Below are 18,257 nucleotides of genomic sequence, written 5' to 3' on the forward strand. Positions count from 1 at the left end.
AAAATAAATTAACTGCTTTATTAGCTGGAAGTATCTTTTCCTTGGTAGGGAGAGGGACCCCACAGCTTGAATAGTGGGTATTGGCAGCGAGACTCACCTCCGAAAATATACAGAGAAGTAAACTAGTCTTTGAAGATTAGGTCATTATAGTACGATATCTCTTTAGTGAGAGTACTAGTGGTTATTTATATTGATAGTGATTAAGGTCTTTGAGTGTAGAACTTCACAGTCAGTGAACCCAATATCATCACAATAGAAATGTTCCCTCCTCCTGCTGCCTGCCACTCTTCTTCACCCAGATCTACACGTTGCTTGTCACCTCTTGCTCTACCCCTGTATACCAGACAGCAACCCCCCCCACCTTTTCAGTGCAGATGAAAGGGTTTCGGCAGAAAATGCTAACCAACTGCCCACTGATTTCCTCCTGCAGTTCAGTTTCTTTTTGCCCTGGATTCCAAGTAAAAGGGCAAGCCACTCCAAATTCATGGGTCTTAATATCTCTGAAGATCTATCCTAGGCCCAATATATTTACACTATTGTCATGCTTACGCGACAGGCTGGTATATGGCTAGGGGAAAAATTCCAGCCACTCTCCAACCCCACCTCCCATCGGTGGAGCTCAACCATTGAACCTTTCGACCACCCTTCGCTGTCATCCAACCTCCATGACCTCGCACCTGGGACCACCCAGAGTGATCAGCCGAGCAGTGCGGCACACGTCCACCTTCTACAGTGTCTTCTTCCCCGCTCCCGAAAATCCCAGCTGCCAGACCCACACGAAAAAAAAATGACATCCAACCCCATTGGTTAACAAATGAATACAATCCCCGTTATCAGCAATTCTAAACCTAAACAGACTGCGAGAAGCTTCAAGAATGCTCTGCCGGACAACACTCTCTCTCCAGTTAGCATAACAAAGCAGTAGTTTTACTTTTCACAAAGAAGCCATTTTGATTAACATACATAGTACACTATATTATATACGTAGTATAATACTCTCAGTAATTTAGTGATTTTTTAATGTATTGCACTATACAACTTTCACAACATATGTCAGTGAAAATAAACCTGACAGCGTGGATGCACATTTGGGACCTCTGCAGATCACAGTCTGTGTTGTTTATTTTCTTTTTATATTTTTCCTTAATTTGTTCTTTTTTCACACATTGGATGTTTGTCAGTCTTCGTGTGTGTTCTTTGTGGATTCTATTGTATTTCTTTGTTTTGCGGCTGCCTGCAAAAAGACGACAAATCTTAAGGTTGTATATAGGGTGTACATATTTTGATAATAAATTTACTTCCAACTTTGATTCTGATTTTGAATTTTTCCCTTTCAAGTTTCTTTTGAAGACCCTGACCTGAAATTACACGCTGACTTTGGTTCTTTGCAGGAGTGGGACCTGTTCTCGGGGTTTCAAAACTGGCCGTTGTTCGGCATGCTAAGGGGTCAACCTGAGAGTCCGGCACGGATTTGGAAGCCTAGGATCTCAAGGCTCTGGGTATGGGCGGATTGAGTGTCAGTGTTGCAGCAGGAGACCTATGTGTCATTGGGAGAGCTAGAAAATCTTCTGTGTGCCCAAAGACCCAGAGTCTTTGAGAACAGAGCTCAGAAAAAGGGATGTAATGGACTTTTAACATCGTAAACCAGTAACTTGTTTGTTATGTCTCCCCGCTCACTGGGGAAAATACGGAGACACCTCCTCCTCCCTTATTAGGAGAGGGAACCTGTGGTATGTCGAATCCCAGGTGAATTGCAAAGTCTTTGGGTTAACTGCAAGTCTGTGTCTTTGCTATTGCTTTGTTCACCATTGAGTGTTCGGTGGTGGGTGCTGATGCATTTTTTTTGCTGGTGGAGGGAAGCGGGATCGTTGCATTCTGACGCTTACATGCGAGAGGGAGGAGAGTGGTGGGGAGGGGGGACTTTAGGGTTCTTACATTTAGCTGTCGGTCATTCTTTGAGGCATTTCTCCATTTTTGTAGATGTTTGCGAAGAAAAAGAATTTAAGATGTATATTGTATACATTTCTCTGACATTAAATTGGACCTTTAAACCTTTGGTTCAGTATTGTGTCTCCTTGTTCCCTGGTTCTTAACCATCCCAGGCCAGTGGAAGTTTCTCTTCATGCCCTATCCATACAATTCTTGATTTGAACAAACTACCTCTGAATTTTCTCCTCCCAGCAACCTTCATTTCAGGAGCATTCAGCAAAATCTGATCAGAAAATACACTGAAGGCAGTTTAATAGTTTGATTTTATTATAAACACCCATTGTAGCAAATAATCAGAACTTATCTTAGTATCAGAAACTGAACTACATCTTTTGTGGGAACAGAAGACACCCAATCTTCCATCAGGAACTACGCCATTCCAACCATGCATGGCCATTCGTAGCCTTTAGTGAAATAACTACAACTACCATCAGCAGGGATATTCCTGTTACACCGCCAATTATCCAGAGGAGGGGTTTTGAGCCATGCCCTAGAATGTAACAGCAAGCATTGGTTTAAATATTCCATTCATGGAGAGATTCAAGAAACACACAAACAAGAACATAAGAAATAGGAGCAGGAGTTGGCCATCTGGCCTGTCGAGCCTGCTCTGCTGTTCAATAAGATCATGGCTGATCTGCCCATGGAATCATCTCCACCTACTTGCCTTTTCTCCTTAACCATTAATTCTCCTACTATGCAAAAATCTCTCCAACCTTGTTTTAAGTACATTTACTAAGGTAGCCTCCACTGCTTCATCAAGCAGAGAATTCCAGTGTCACCACTCTTTGGGAAAAGCAGTTCCTCATCATTTCCATCCTAAATCTACTCCCTCGAATCTTGAGCCTATGTCCCCTAGTTCTAGTCAACTATCAGTGGAAACAACTATCCAGCCTCTATCTTATAAAATTAAGTAAAAGAAATGTTTCTATAAGATCTCCTCTCATTCTTCTGAATTCCAGTGAGTACAGTCCCAGGCGTCTCAAGCTCTCCTCTTAGTCTAACCCCCTCATCTCTGGTGAACCTCCTCTGCATCGCCTCCAAAGCCAGTATATCCTTCCTTAAGTAAGGAGACCAGAAACACACGCAGTACTCCAGGTGCGGCCTCAGTAGTAACCTATACAGTTGCCGCACAACCTCCCTGCTCTTAAATTCGATCACTCTAGCAATGAAGGCCAACATACAATTTGCCCTCCTGATAGCCTGCTGCACCTGCAAACCAACCTTTTGTAGATCATGCACAAGCACTCCAAAGTTTCTCTGCACAGCAGCATGCTGCAATTTTTAAAATTATTTAAATAATACGTTCTCCTATTTTTCCTTCCAAGGTGGATGACCTCGCATTTACCAACATTGTATTCCATCTGCCAGACCCTGACCCACTCACTTAACCCATCTATAATCTCTCAGCAGAGACCCTCTATCTTTTGCACAATTTGCTTTTCTACTCAATTTGGTAGATCATCAGCAAACTTAGATACACTACACTCAGTCCCCTCTTGCAGATTGTTAATGTTGTGACCAGTTACAGGCCCAGCCACGACCCCTGCAGCATACTGCTCACAGCTTATTGCCAACCACAGAAACATCAAAGTATCCCAACTCTCTGCTTTCTATCAGTTAACCAACCCTCAATCCATGCTAGTACATCACCCCCAACTCTATGCATCCTTATTTTATGCAGCACCTTGCCAGACACCTTCTGGAAATCCAAGTAAATACTGTCCGTCTGTTCCCCTCTATCCACTGCACTCATTACATCCTCAAAGAACCCCAGTAAGTTTGTCCAACAGGAGCTGCCTTTGCTGGATCCATGCTGCATCTGCCTGATGGATCAATTTCTTTTCAGATGCCTCACTATTTTTTCTTTAGTGATAGCTCCAAGCATTTTCCCAACTACAGACGTTAAACCAACTGGCCTTTAGTTACATGCATTTTTGCCTACATCCTTTTTTGAACAGCGGCATGATGTTTGCCATCTTCCAAACCACTGGGACCTGCCCAGAGTCCAAAGAATATTGGTAGATTATCAGCAAAGCCTCTGCTATAACTTCTGTCATTTCTTTCCGTACTCTGGAATGCATTCCATCAGGACCAGGGAATTTATCTATCTTCAGGCCCCATAAGTTTGCTTAGCACCTCTTCAGTGATAGCTATTGTATAGAGGTCCTCGCCTCCCATCACATTCATAACATCTCTCTTTGGCATGTTAGACATATCCTCCACAGTGAAGATAGACACAAAATAGTCATTCAAAGCCTCTGCAATTTCCCACTACCCAATATCAATTACCCCTTCTCATCCTCCAAGGGACCTGCTTTCACTTTGGCCACCCTCTTCTGCTTTATACAATTATAAAAACTATCCATTTTTATATTTTATGCTAGTTTATTTTCATAAAATAACTCTTCTTTATTGTTCGCTTTTTAAAGTCTTTCTAACCTTCCCGTTTCCCACTTTGTACGCCAAGACATCCCACACATCTTGCGTTGGGCATTTCACTTCTATGAAAAGAGAAGGTGCAAAGGTGATTGACCTGGATGCTGCTTGGATTGGAGAGTAGGTCTTATGAGAGGTTGAGAGAGCTGGGGCTTTTCTCTTTGGAGTGAAGGAGGATGAGAGGCAATTTTATGGATGTTTACAAGATAAGAGGCTCTGTCGTTGTCATCTGAACCCTTAGTGCCTAGGTGGCACATGGAGCCTCCACAAGGGTCTTCCATTTCTTCCGGTCTTTCGCTCTGTTGCTCACTGTTACCCAGTTCATGCCTACTTCTTTCAGTTCTGCTTCCACAGATCTTCACCACGTCATTTTGTCCCTGCACCTACTTCACTTTCCCTGTGGGGTCCACCTCAGTACTACTTTTGCTAGTTGATCATTTGGCATTCTCATTACGTGGTACAGCCATCTCCATCGTCTTCTTTTCACACAAACTGAGATTGATTCCATATTGCAAGATGTAAGCAAGTCTTGGTTTCTGAATTTCTCAGGCCAGAAGATCTTCTTGATACACCGTAGGCATTTTGTCTGGAACATGTCAAGTTTCTTGCAGATGTCTTTCGTCATCTTCCAACCTTCACTTCCATAAAGTAGCATGCTTAGGACGTTGCTTTTAAAAATTCTGATTTTGGAGTTAAGTTTGAGTTGTGTGGATTTCCAAACTGCATTGAGGCTGCCAAAAGCTTGATTTGCTTTAGATAGTCTTGCTAATACATCCTTACCACTATCTCCATCAGTGCTGACTTTACTCCCAAGGTACGTGAACTCATCTACCTCTTCCATTTGCTGATTATTGATGATTACTGGTTGGAGGTTGGAAGCGTTCATCTTCATGATCTTTGTTTTTCCTCACTTGAATGTTCATCCCAAGTTGCGATGCATGATGCAAGCCTGTCTGATTTCTCCTGAATGTCACAATGATGACTCGCTAGCAGACTGATATCGTCAGCAAAAACTAGGTCTTCAAGTGTTGAGGTAAGTGTCCATTGAATACCCCATTTCTTTTCTGTGATTGTTTCCCTCATAAGCCAATCCATTGCTAAAATGAAGAGCAAAGGTGATAGGATATATCCCTGTTCGACTCCTGTGCATACCCTGAAGCTTTCTGTCAGTTGCTTTCCACAAATCACCTTGCACTGGAAGCCGCTGTACATCATTTGGATAATGTTTACAATTTTTTGGGGAAATCCGTAACTTCTTAAAAATTTCCAGAGTGTTTCCCGGTGGATACTGTCAAATGCTTTTTCGAAGTCCACAAATAGTACATAAAGATTTCTGTTCCACTCTGCAGATTGTTCGAGAATTTGTCTTAGTACGAATATATGGTCTATGCAAGATTGACCTTTTCTAAAGCCAGCTTGTTCTTTCTGGATGATATCTTCCACAACCTCTGAGAGCCGATTTAACAAGATGCAACTAAAAACTTTGCTTGTGATTGAGAGGAGTGTAACAGCTCTCCAGTTGTCGCATATACTTAAATCTCCTTTCTTTGGCAGTTTTACAATAAATCCAGTTTTCCACACCTTGGGTATTTCTTCACTTTTCCAGATGGTGCTAAAGATTTGACACAGCACACAGCACATTCCTCTGCCACCTCCCTTAAGCATTTCTGCGCGTATCTCATCTTCTCTGGGTGCCTTTCCTGATTTCATTTTCTTAATGGCTTGCTGGACTTCTTCAACTGTGGGTGGTTCCGTGGACCTATCAAAGTCTTCATTACTCACAAATCTCAGGGGTTTCTCGAGGTGTTGGTCTATTCAAAACTGCTTCAAAATGTTCTTTCCATCTGGTGGTTATTCCTTTCTCGTTTTTGATAATATTGCCATCCTTTGCTTTTATAGCGATATCATGCTTGTTTCCATAGTTCCCCCTTCATGCACTTGGTTATTTTGTATAATGTTCTCATATCCATATTTTTTGCAGCTTCTTCAGCTTTTGAGGCAAGTGTCTCAAAATACCGTGGCTTGTCCTTTCTGCAGCTTCGTCTAACATCCTCATCATTCTCGGCACATTCAGCAGCAAGTCTCTCCCTCAGACGATGGGAAGTTGTACTCAGCATTCTTTTCTTGGTTTCTTTCCTTTTCGTTATTTTCATCCAGATTATCTCACTAATCCATTGTTTTTTCCATTTCTTTTGGTATCCCAGGATCTCTTTACTAGCCTCCTTCATCACATTATTAAAGTTGTGGATTGTCATGTCAGTATCTTTGCCAAGTATGCTAAATCTGTTTGTAAGTTTGAGTGTAAATTTTCTCTGTATCTTGAAGTTTTGAAGTTTGCTGGAATCGAAGCGTCGGCCTCTGCCTAAGCCGATTCTCACTTTCCTCAATTTTAGTTTCACTTTTGCTACAAGGAGATGGTGATCGCTGCCAACATCCACTAGCCTTTTTGCTCGAATATCGTTGAGTGATTCTTCCATTTGTTGTTGATGATGATGATATGGTTAATCTGACTGTTTTCCCATCTGGGGATTTCCACGTGAGTTTATGGATATCTCTATGCTGGAAAATGGTGCCTCCTACTGTAAGACGGTTCATTTCACGAATGTCAAAGTCTTTCACCATTGTCATATCCAACACCATGCCTTCCAATAGTACTTTTGGGATTGCTGTTTTCACTCCCAGCTCTTGCATTAAGGTCCCCCATTATAATGGGCACATCGTGTTTCAGGATCTTTTCCACGGCAGCTTGAAGGCTGTTGTAAAACTCATCTTTAGTTTCTTCTTCCGCATCCTCAGTAGGTGCATATACCACAATTATGGACAGTTTAGCAAACTTAGAGTTTAAACAAACATACAGGAGTCTTTCATAGATGGGGTTCCATTCTAATAAGGCCCTCGAGGCATCCTTGTCCATGATGAGTGCCACACCTTGTAAACGGTGGTTGTCCTTGCGGCCTGACCATATGATTGTATCGCCAGATGCTAGGGGTCGCTTTCCAGAATCTGTCCAATGTGTTTCTTGTATTCCAAGCAGCTGTAGTCATCTCTTTGATAGTCAGTTATGCATCTCTTTGATAGTCTGTGCAAGCTTTCCAGTTTGATATAAAGTTTGAACATTCCAGCATCCAACATGGATAGTTTCTTTGGGTGAAAGAAGATTAGCTTTCAGTCCGGCGATGTCCTGGTGGCTTTGATCTCCATCCATCATAATTTCTGTTTCCAGTTCTGCATCACTCCTCTCACCGGCAGCAATAAATTTCCTTGTTTCGGTTTCTGTAGCGGTAAAGATTTTACAGGGTAGTGTTGCTGGCCCTACACCCAACCTGGAGGACCAGGTGCTGTATTCCTCTGGCCCTTCACCTGGAACCTGCCCAGCAAGGTTGAACCTACTAGGGACTGAAGTCCCAGCTGCTATAGCTCCCAGGATCATTAAGGCACACAAACCTCTCCACCACAATAAGGAACAGCACATGTACGTTCCCCCATGACTGCGTGGGTTTCCTCCAGGTGCTCCAGTTCCCTCCCACAGTCCAAAGATATTTGGGTTAGTAGGTTAATTGGTCACAGGGGTGGCATGGGCTTATTGGGCCAAAAGGGCCTATTATTTTGTTTTTTTGCTCTAAACAAAAAATAAAGCACTCACTAAAATGAGTCATGATTGGAGATGGAATTATAATCCTCTCAACATTTACACTAGAGAAAGGACTTGCTACGTGGACTTTTTCGTAATGGGTCAGGCTTTCACTGAGAAGCCACATCTAAACCAATTCCCTGTTATACATGGACCATCAAACATGTACCGGCAGAGACGCATGAGAAGGCAGATACCGAAATACGGAGCATAACCTTTCTGGAGGAACTCAGTGGGTTGAGCAGCATCTATGGGGAGGAAGGAACTGTTCTGATGTAGGGTTTTGACTCGAAATGTTGCAATTCTTCGAACGCTCCCTCATTATTTTTTTTCCTATATTGCACTATGTAATTCATTGCACTGTACTGCTGCTACAAAACAAATTTCATTTCATATCAGAGATAGGGTAAACAAAATCATGAGGGGTACAGATAGGAGATCTAGAGATCATGGGTCAAGGGTGAAAGGTGAAATGTTTAAGAGGAACACGAGGGGGAACTTCTTTACTCAGAATGTGGTGAGAGTGTGGAACAAGCTTCCAGAAGTGGGGGGGGTGCAGGTTTGATTTCAATAGTTCAGAAATTTGGATATATACATGGATGGGAGAGGTATGGAGGGCTATGGTCTGGGTGCAGGTCAATGGGATAGGCAGAATAACAGTTCAGCATGGACTAGATGGGCCGAAAGATTTCTATGTTTATAGTATTCTATGCCTCTTAAAATAAATCTGATTCAGATGCTGCTTGACCGGCTGAGTTCCTGCAGCAAATTGTTCTTTGATCACTGATACGCACATTTGATGGCCGTTTCTTCCAGGTCCTCTGGCTGACTGGGATGGCTGCGCAGAGCTATGGATCCTGTGGAAACAAGTTCAGTCACAGTCTCATGGAGCGTTGTCCCTTCCCTCTGTTTGTCTCTTTTGGGAATCTGTGCACTGGAGCACTTCTGTGGGGGGTAGGAAATAAAAAGTTACCAATGTGCCAAGCAAGATGAACAAGGGTGGCGAGGTACTGTTGTGGTTAGTGTAGCACCATTGACCTGGGCTCAATTCCCACTACTGTAACAAGCTTGTGTGTTCTCCCTGTGACTGCACGAGTTTCCTCCTGGTGCTCAGATTTCCTCCCACATTCTCAAACATAATTGGTTAGGGTTAGTAAGTTGTGGGCCTGCTTTGCTGGTGCTGGAAGCATGGCAACACTTGCAGGCTGCCCACAGCACATCCTTGGACTGTGTTGGTTGTTGATGCAAAAGCACATATTTCAGTATGTTTTCACGTACATGTAACAAAAAGTTACTATTCTCTAATCTTAGAAATAGGAGAAAATGAACTTTAACTGCTTTTTGGTAGACTTGTCTCCCTTTCTGCATTCCTCTACAAACTATGTATCCACTTCCCTTCACCTCCTTCTAAGACAGCACATTCTAAAACAGAACCATATCAAAAGATTTTCACCAAAACCAATTTAAGGTGATTGGACTAAAGTACAAGGAGGAACGTCACAGGTGCGTGGAACACACTGCCAGCGTTGGTGGTAGAGGCTGATACATTGGACTTAAGAGACTCAGATAGGCACATGGACGATAGAAAAATGTAGGTCTATGTAGGACAGAAGGGTTAGATTGACTTTGGAGTAGGTTAGGTGGTCGTCACAACATTGTGGTCTGAAGGGCTTGTACTGTGCTTTCCTGTTCTATGTTCCACGTTCTATCAATTCTTTTTGCAAACTAAAAGGTTGATTAGTTAGTAAGACAGGCAAGTCAATCACAGCTGGAGTTTAATCCTGCTACACAAGCGCCAATACATTCTGGGAAGACCAACAAAGACTTCACACGATGAATGGCAAGGCCCTAGGGAGTTTTGAGGAACTTTTGCGTGCAAGACCAAGCATTATGAAAGTGGTGGCACAAATCGATAAGATGACTTAGAAGGCTTGCAAATAGCTGTTTTCTGTGTGACCAATGAAGGCAAGGGTAGGGGAGTTATGATACAACTTTCTAAGTTATCGGTTGAGTCACTGCTGGAGTTGTGTGTACAGTTCTAGTCACCACACAGTCTGAAGGATGTGACAGTACTGGACAAGTTGCAGAGTTCATCTGCATGAGAAGTTGGATTTTCCTTGGAGTGGAGGAGACTGTGGGGTGGGGGGGGGGGGGTCTAATACAACGTACAAAATTGAGGGGATTTAATATAGTAAGCACTCCATTAATTAGACATGCTCAGACAATTATTATTTTGGGCTGAGACCCCTCATTTATGCTGAAGAGTCCTGGCCCAAAATATCTACTGTTTATTTCCCTCTGGAAATGCTGAGTTCCACCAGCATCTGCATAATTTCACGTCTCTGAAATTAAATTAATAAATTGGTCTATTATTGTCCCATGTACTGAGGTACAGTGGAAAACTTGTCTTGCGTACCAACTGTACAGATTCATTCATTACAACAGTGCATTGAGGTAGTATAAGAGAAAGTGCAGTAATCTTTGCTGTGGTCACAAAACTTTTCCCATAGCAGAGATGTCTAAACCATAGGGTCTGGAGTAAGGAGCAGAGGGAATCCTAGGAAGATTTTCCACTGAGAGGATGTTGGAATCTGGAACATACTGCCATACACACCAGGCTGGGAATCCTGCTCTTGAAACAGTAGTGTTTGGAAACACCAGGAGATCAGTAGTTTCTGAGATACTCCAAGAACCCTGACTGGCACCAGGCTCAAGGACAGCTTCTACCCTGCTGTCAGACTCTTGAACAAGTCCTTTGTATGATAAAGGACTCAATCTCAGTCTACCTATCATAGCCTTGCACCTTATTGTCTCGCTGCACTTCTCTGTAACTAACACTTTATTCTGCATTGTTATTACTTTTCTTTCTTATTGCCTCAAAGGACTTGTGTATGCAATGGCTTTTCTGGATTACTATCTCAGTACATGGGACAATAATAAACCAATTACCACATCACTCACTGGTACACCATTACAATGTAATGAATACAAACTGTATCACTGAGAATATACACTCAGTGGCCACTTTATCAAGTGTCATTGAGTGTACATTTGAGATCTTCTACGGCTGTAGCCCATCCACTTCAAGGTTCAACATGTTGTGCATTCAGAGATGCTCGTTCGCACACCACTGTTGTAACATGTGGATATTTGAGTTATTGTTGCCTTCTTGTCAGCTTGACCCAGTCTGGCCATTCTCTGACCTCTCTCATTAACAAGGTGTCTTCAGTCACAGAACTACTGCCCGCTGTATTTTTCCACACCATTCTCTGTAAACTCTAGAGATGGTTGTGTGTGAAAATCCCAGGAGATCAGCTGTTTCAGAGATACTCAAACCACCCTTTCTAGCACCAACAATCATTTCACAGCAGGAGTCACTCAGATCACATTTCTTCCCCATTCTGATGTTTGGCCTGAACAACAACTGAACCTCTTGACTGTGTCTGCATGCTTTTATGCATTGAGTTGCTGACACATGATTGGCTGATTAACAAGCAGTGTAGAGGTGTACCTACTAAAGTGGCCACAGGTATTCATGTGCTGCTCAGCATCAGCCTGGCTTTGATTAGAACAAAGGACAGCATAGGACAGCAACAGGCCCTTCTGCCCATCATGTCTCTGCCAACCTATGCGGCCATTTTAAACTGATCCCATCTGATCACACATGGTCCCTATCCCCTACGACTGTTAAATGTTGCTAATTAACAAATCGTGCTTAGAAAACAACCAGATGCAGCATCTTCCATCTATAGAATCTTTAAAAAAAGTTTTTAATAACACTCCAGTTATCCAGTTAATAGCTCGCTTGGGATTTAAATAGTTGACCTACTGTTAAACAGTCTCCAGCAGCTTCCACATTGCAGATCGTCACCTGGCAGTGCAGGTAGATGGGACTGTTCACCATTTCTGTGAAGCGGAACATCTTGATGGCAAACCGGGTGTTGCTGCTCAGCCCGTTAACGGAATACCATCTGAAGGTCTCGTCTACAGGACACCTATTGGAAGAACGGAGGAGAGAAAACAGCAGAAGGAAAATCAACACCCAATTCATCTCCTCAGCAACACATGGGCTTGCTTTGTTGACCCAATCAAATCTGGTGATGAACCAGCATGTAAGCACAGAGACCTTCAATTTCATTGAGTGGTACCTCAATAACCTCTCACTCCAACATCAGCAAAACCAAAGAGCTGATTATCAGCTACAGGAGGGAGAAGCCAGAAGTCCGTGAGGCAGTCTTCATTAGGGAAATGGACGTGAAGAGGGTCAATAACCTGAAATTCTCTGGTGTTAATATAGAGAACATGCCTGGGTTAAGCTGCAAAAGCCACCACAAAGGCGGCACAACAGCACTCCTCTTAGAAGTTTGACTCTGTTCTAAAGGGACGTCTCTTTATTCAGAGATTGTGTCCCCAGATTCTCGACTCCACAGCCATTCTATCCAGGCCTTTCAGTACCCAAACAGGTCCTTTTTCATTCTTCGAAATACCAGTGCACACAAGTTTGTCCAATCTTTCTTCGCAGGACAAACCAACCCCATCCCCCCACATTCTGGATATCAGTTCAGCAAACTTTGTTTGAACTCATTGCGCTTATGAGAAGAAGTTCTCACCCATCCTGGAGGAACTGGAACGCTAATCTTCCCAGCCGGTCAGCAGCCGCAGTGGCCCAACAAGAAACCACTTCCAAAACAAAAGCAGCCTCCGAGATCCCAGTCGGAGATGCCCTGATCTCCAAGTAGAGATCCTCGTTAAGCTGGATGGTTGGAGACTCTCCGTACATAGTGCTGGGTGAGAATGTGTCGTCTTTGTAGAGGAAGATGGCGAGATGGAGGGGGTCTCTGTTATACTCAATTATGGGTTCAAACATCCTTGAATCAAACAAGAAAACAAAACAGTTTAGGACACTTCTGAGCAATAAATGGTCGTCCCATTATACAGAAGTTACACAGGTTTCAGAAGAGAATATATGAATTACAAGGAGAAACTTTGGTTGTTTTCTCTCTGTTAAACAAAAAAACTGCTCCCACCCCCATCACCGTAAAGCCATAGCCCCTGGTACTTTACCCTGGGAGATAGTTTCTGAATATCTATCCTGTCTACGTTTCTCAGAAGTTTATAAACTTCTATCAGTTCTCCCTTCAGCCTCTCCAAGAAAAACAACCCAAGTCTGTCCATCTTCTCCTGATAGCTTGTACCCCCTAATCCAGGATGCTGAGACAGGAATTCCAGGGGAACAAACATAAAATGTTGGAAGAACCCAGAAGGTCAGGCAGCATCTATGGAGGGCAATGAACAGTTGACATTTTTTGACCAAGAAGGGTCTCATTCTGAGTCACTGAATGTTCATAGGTGCTGCCTGACTTGCAGCGTTCCTCCAGCATATTGTGCATTTTCCGGCACGTTGCCTGGATTAGAGTGTAAGAGCTACAAGGAGAGGTGGGACACATTTAGGTTAATTTTTTCCCCTGAAGTAGCAGAGGTGCATAAAATGATGAGAAGCATAGAGAGGGTAGATTATTCTTGAGACTATCATCATGCAGCAGCTTGTGAGTTCCTGAGATCGAGAGCGATGCCATCTGGAATTTAGCTATCTGGCACCGATCTCCTGGTAGGGTCACCCATGCTGGTAAGGTTGAGGAAGAGGTTCCAGACAAAGAGCAATCCAACCAAAACCTCAGCAGTGGAGCAGGTGGAAGATGACGTCATGTCACAACGGCAGTGAAGGGACCCCAGTTGCCTTTCACTCCATGCCGCTGGACCATGACCCCAATCTGTCAAGGACTAAGTGGTGGTTGTCCGTGCATCAGCCTCCCACTTTAAACAGAGTTACACACAGGCATTGTCCATTAAGGGGTTAATAGACAACTCCTTACAGAACGTTGTACTTGACTTGAGTGATTGCACTCCTGCCAGGGTAGACGGTCAGAATTTTTCTCCCAGGGGACAGAAATGCCAAGCGCTTGAGGCGTAGCGTTAAGATGAGAGGGAAAAGCAAGTTCTTCATTTAAATGCCGAGGGTGTTGGGTTTCTGGGCCATGCTGTGTGGTGGTGGAAATAGATACGGAAGTGACATTTAAGGGATAAACGGTAGAAACAGATGCACAGGGAATGGATGGATATGGATCATGTACATGTACAGAGATTTAGTTTAATTCTGTATTTTGTTCAGCAGACATTATGCCTGAAGTGCCTGTCCCTTCAACAGTTCCATTTAAGATCAGAGAATGTATACAACCTGAAATTCTCACTTCCACAGACATCCTCAAAACAGAAGGAAAACCCCAAAGAATGAATGACAAAAATGCAAGAACCCCAAAATCCCCTGCCCCCTCCCACACTCAAGCAGCCTCAACTCCCCTCCCCCTCACTTATAAAAGCATAAAACATCAGCATTTCTACTACCCTCCATGCCCCCCAGAGACACACCATGGTCTACAGTACTTCAAAAAAAAACTTCACTTCAACATCTCTTAAGCTATGTCCACACTAGACCGGATAACTCCATAACCAAAGCCTTTTCTCTTCGTTTTGAACCTCTGTCCACACTGAAATGGCGTTTTCCTCCCCCAAAAACAGAGCTTCTCTAAATCATCCTCCAGAGTGTGTAAATTTGAAAACGCCACTTGGGCAAGAGTAGTGTGGATGGGGTAAGCGGAGATTTCTAGAAACGCTATCATGACATGCCAGAACAGATGGTGGCATTTCATTGTTTTCCTGGATGAAACCCACCACACAACCTAACAATTTCAGAACAGACGGCAACGAGACTGAAGCCAGAAGAGTTAGAAATGTACTCACCAAATACTTCGACCCATAACTTACCGAATAAATAAGTATACTCACTTCGTTCCGTTTTCTATCCTTGCTTGTATGAAGGTGGTTTACCTATTTATGCAAGTACTTCTCTGACAATAGATGTGTAACAGCCTAATGTAACATTGTATGGAAATACAAGATAACACTGATGCAGACATGTTTTATACATTTAACAAGGAGCTTTATTAATGCAGTTAGTCAGTTTTTCAATGTTCGTCATCAGCCGGGTCATACTGTCCGTTAACTCCCTTTTGGTTGCCTCCATATGCTCTAGTCTCTCTTTTTTTCAAGTTTTAAGTCCTCCTGTGTGAAAGCCAACAGCTGTCTGTCGTTTGGCAATTTCGTTTTAAGTTTTTCTAGTCTGTAACTGCACAAACATGGACTTTCACAGTGAGATTCAAAACCAAACATGTCGCTTGTTTTCTGTAGATGTGTCCTGTGCATGCCCAGTAGGAGGAGATTCACCCAAATACCCGTTTTAATGTGAACGGAGGTATTTTCAAAAATGCTTGGTATGGACGCTTATCATTTTTACACGAAGCCGGCATTTTCAAAATTATCCAGTCTAGTGTGAACGTAGCCTTAGGCTCTCCCTCACTAACAAGGGAGGGACAGACATCGCTCCTTCCATAGCAAGAGAGGAGACCGTCTACAGTGTTGTGCTGAACTAATTAAACTAGAAGTAATCAACTAGCTGGCTAAACTGTTCTACGCAAATGCTATTGGATCTGGAAATGATATTGACCAGGAGATTCTTTGGAAATCATGTTGTGGTTATGGCTGTTTAATTGGATGTTCATAACAAAGAATTAACAGCAAGTCAGCATTGGTAACCAACTCCAACTAACCAATTCACCTGTAAGCAAAAACAGAACAAAGCACCTTGCCTTAGGTCAATATTTGTACTGAAATCTAGCTCAAATGGGACAGATACAAAGGGAAATCTTTCGATAAGAACAGCCTATGAGACAACAAGGAAATAGTCTTGATCTGCACAGCCAAGAATTAAAATATATATTTTACCTTTCTATGCATATAAAACACTTAACATATGTATCTAATAATTAAACCACTGTGTTGCTTAGTAATAATTGTAGCTTTCATCGGGGCAGGGCCATTCACATCCTCCATTATTCTCACTTTATCCTTTAAAATTGTTCCGATTGTTGACTGACTGTAGCCTAATGCTTTTCCACTGACCGATGGCGTTTCACTTCTTTCCAAATGCTTTATTATTTCCACTTTATTTTCAATCGTGATTGCTTCCCATCAATGGAACAGAAACACAGTGGGCAGTGGGTCCTGAGCTCCGCCGGCTCCCGAGGTCCGCTGGGTCCTAAGGACCACCACACTGAGACAGGCTAAATGGGACAAGTGGGGGCTGTGCTGGGTTTGGGTTTTTGATCCTCCACAATATGCCGTGTGGGAATTTAAACTGGAGGTGGCAGTGTTTTTTTTTTAATGCGGTCGATTTGCGAGCTTGACATCAACCTGGCACGGATGGTATGGGAGTCACTGGATCAACATCAACCCGGTACAGGAGCGGTCCATCACTGGATCGAACCTGGAAACTTCCATTCTCTAGCCCGGTGCTGATCTCACTGTGCCACCAGCCGACTGGAATGGTGGGGGGGGGGGGGTGCAGGGTCAGGGTGAATCTTACTAAGAAAAATTTAAGCCAAATACAAAGTTAAACACTCAACACAGTGTCAACATCAACGACTTAAAATGGCGGATGGTGTTCTCCTTCCTCGGTTCGTAAGTACGAGTTGTCCGTAAGTCAGACGTTCGTAACTCGGGGACTACCTTTAATTACTGTTGTGATTTTTAAAAAAACTATCACTGAACCTAGTGAAAAGGTTAAACATTAAGCATACCTAATCTGTTTGATCGAATCCAGAGGCATTTTGGCTAAGGAACTCCTGGAATAGGCACAGTTCACAGTGAGTATCAGACGTGGTTCTCTGATGATGGGAGATTCAGAGTGGTACTCGTTAGTGATGACGTGTTTGAATATTTTGTGTGTCTCATTCATCTGGAGAAAAGACAAAAGCAATTCTTTAAAATAATTGGAGTTTGACATTGTTAATGTACACATGCAAAGTTTCTTAAGTGTATTAGAAAATAATTCAAAGTGGTTAACTAGGCTTTTTTTAAAAAAAAAGCTGGTGATTATTTGGGTTGCTGTGAGCTGTCTGTCTTTCAGTGGTCCCTCTAACCTTGCCCTTTTAGATCTTAAGGGGATATATTCTTATGTGCAGTATTTTGATAATAAATTCCTTTGACCTTACCTCAAGCTGCCCTCCACAATAAGCTTTGGTGTCAGTGACAGTGAATGTGTAGAAGTCCAGTTCCTCTTCTGCCCCACAGACCCCATCGTTCAGGACCAGCTGCAGACCTGTCTGCATCAGATCCACCAGGAATTCTTTCGACACACTAATTTTCATTGAATCCATTCTGCAGTCTGCAAACACTCCATGATCTAATGGGGAGAAAAGGGGTTCCATTACACATTATCATCCTACAGCAGAGAACAGGAATTCCTAGAACAGCCATGGCAAGGACACATTAGAATTGGTTTATTATTGTCACATGTACAAAGACATACTGCAAAGCTTGTCTTGTATACTATTGATACAGATCAAATCATTACACAGTGCATTGAGGTAGGACAAAGTAAAATAATAACAAAATGATCCAAATTAATGATTCTTACTAAAGGTAACTGACTCAAAATATTGCCTCCACATATGCTGCCTGACCATCAGAATATTCCATCATGTTTTTATTCAAGGTGGAAATGATTTATTAAATATCACATGTACTGCGGTACAGTGAAGAGCTGGTCTTGAATACAGCTCATACAGATCATATCATTACACAGTACATTGAGGTAGAACAAAGGAACACAAGACCACAAGCCATCTCTCTGACACAGCGGCGTCAAGAAAACAACCCTTCCCTCAATGTCACAACAACAAAGGAGCTGGTTGTGGACTACAGGAGGAATGGAGACGTCTAACCCCTATTGAGATCAATGGATCTGGGGTTGCGAGGGTGAACAGCTTCAAGTTCCTCAGCATAAACATCACCAAGGATGTCATGTGGTCTGTACACCCCAGCTGTGTGGTGAAAAGGCACAACAGCACCTCTTTCACCTCAGATGGTTGAGGAAGTTTGGTATGGGCCCCCTAATCCTAAAAATTTTCTACAGGGGCACAATTGAGAGCATCCTGACTGGCTGCATCACTGCCTGGTATGGGAACTGCACCTCCCTTAATAGCAGGACTCTGCAGAGTGATGTGGACAGCCCAGCACACCTGTAGTGAACTTCCCATGATTCAGAACATTTACAAGGACAGGTGTGTAAAAAGGGCCAGTA

General features: G+C 43.0%; 1 protein-coding gene across 1 annotated transcript in view; it reads right to left on the reverse strand.

Annotated features, from left to right (window-relative positions):
- Positions 1-2,291: 2,291 nt before the first annotated feature.
- Positions 2,292-18,257, reverse strand: part of LOC140734106 (uromodulin-like 1) — a 38,784-nt gene continuing 22,818 nt past the window's right edge. Inside the window, exons 7-12 of the mRNA XM_073057687.1 lie at positions 17,167-17,357; positions 16,753-16,910; positions 12,670-12,927; positions 11,889-12,054; positions 8,854-9,004; positions 2,292-2,479 (exon numbers count right to left, since the gene is read on the reverse strand). Coding sequence (XP_072913788.1) covers positions 2,352-2,479; positions 8,854-9,004; positions 11,889-12,054; positions 12,670-12,927; positions 16,753-16,910; positions 17,167-17,357 — 1,052 coding nt within the window. The 3' untranslated portion in view covers positions 2,292-2,351. The remainder of the gene's footprint in view (positions 2,480-8,853; positions 9,005-11,888; positions 12,055-12,669; positions 12,928-16,752; positions 16,911-17,166; positions 17,358-18,257) is intronic.

This window comes from Hemitrygon akajei, chromosome 10 (genome assembly GCF_048418815.1).
Source record: "Hemitrygon akajei chromosome 10, sHemAka1.3, whole genome shotgun sequence".
NCBI classification, from domain to species: Eukaryota; Metazoa; Chordata; class Chondrichthyes; order Myliobatiformes; family Dasyatidae; genus Hemitrygon; species Hemitrygon akajei.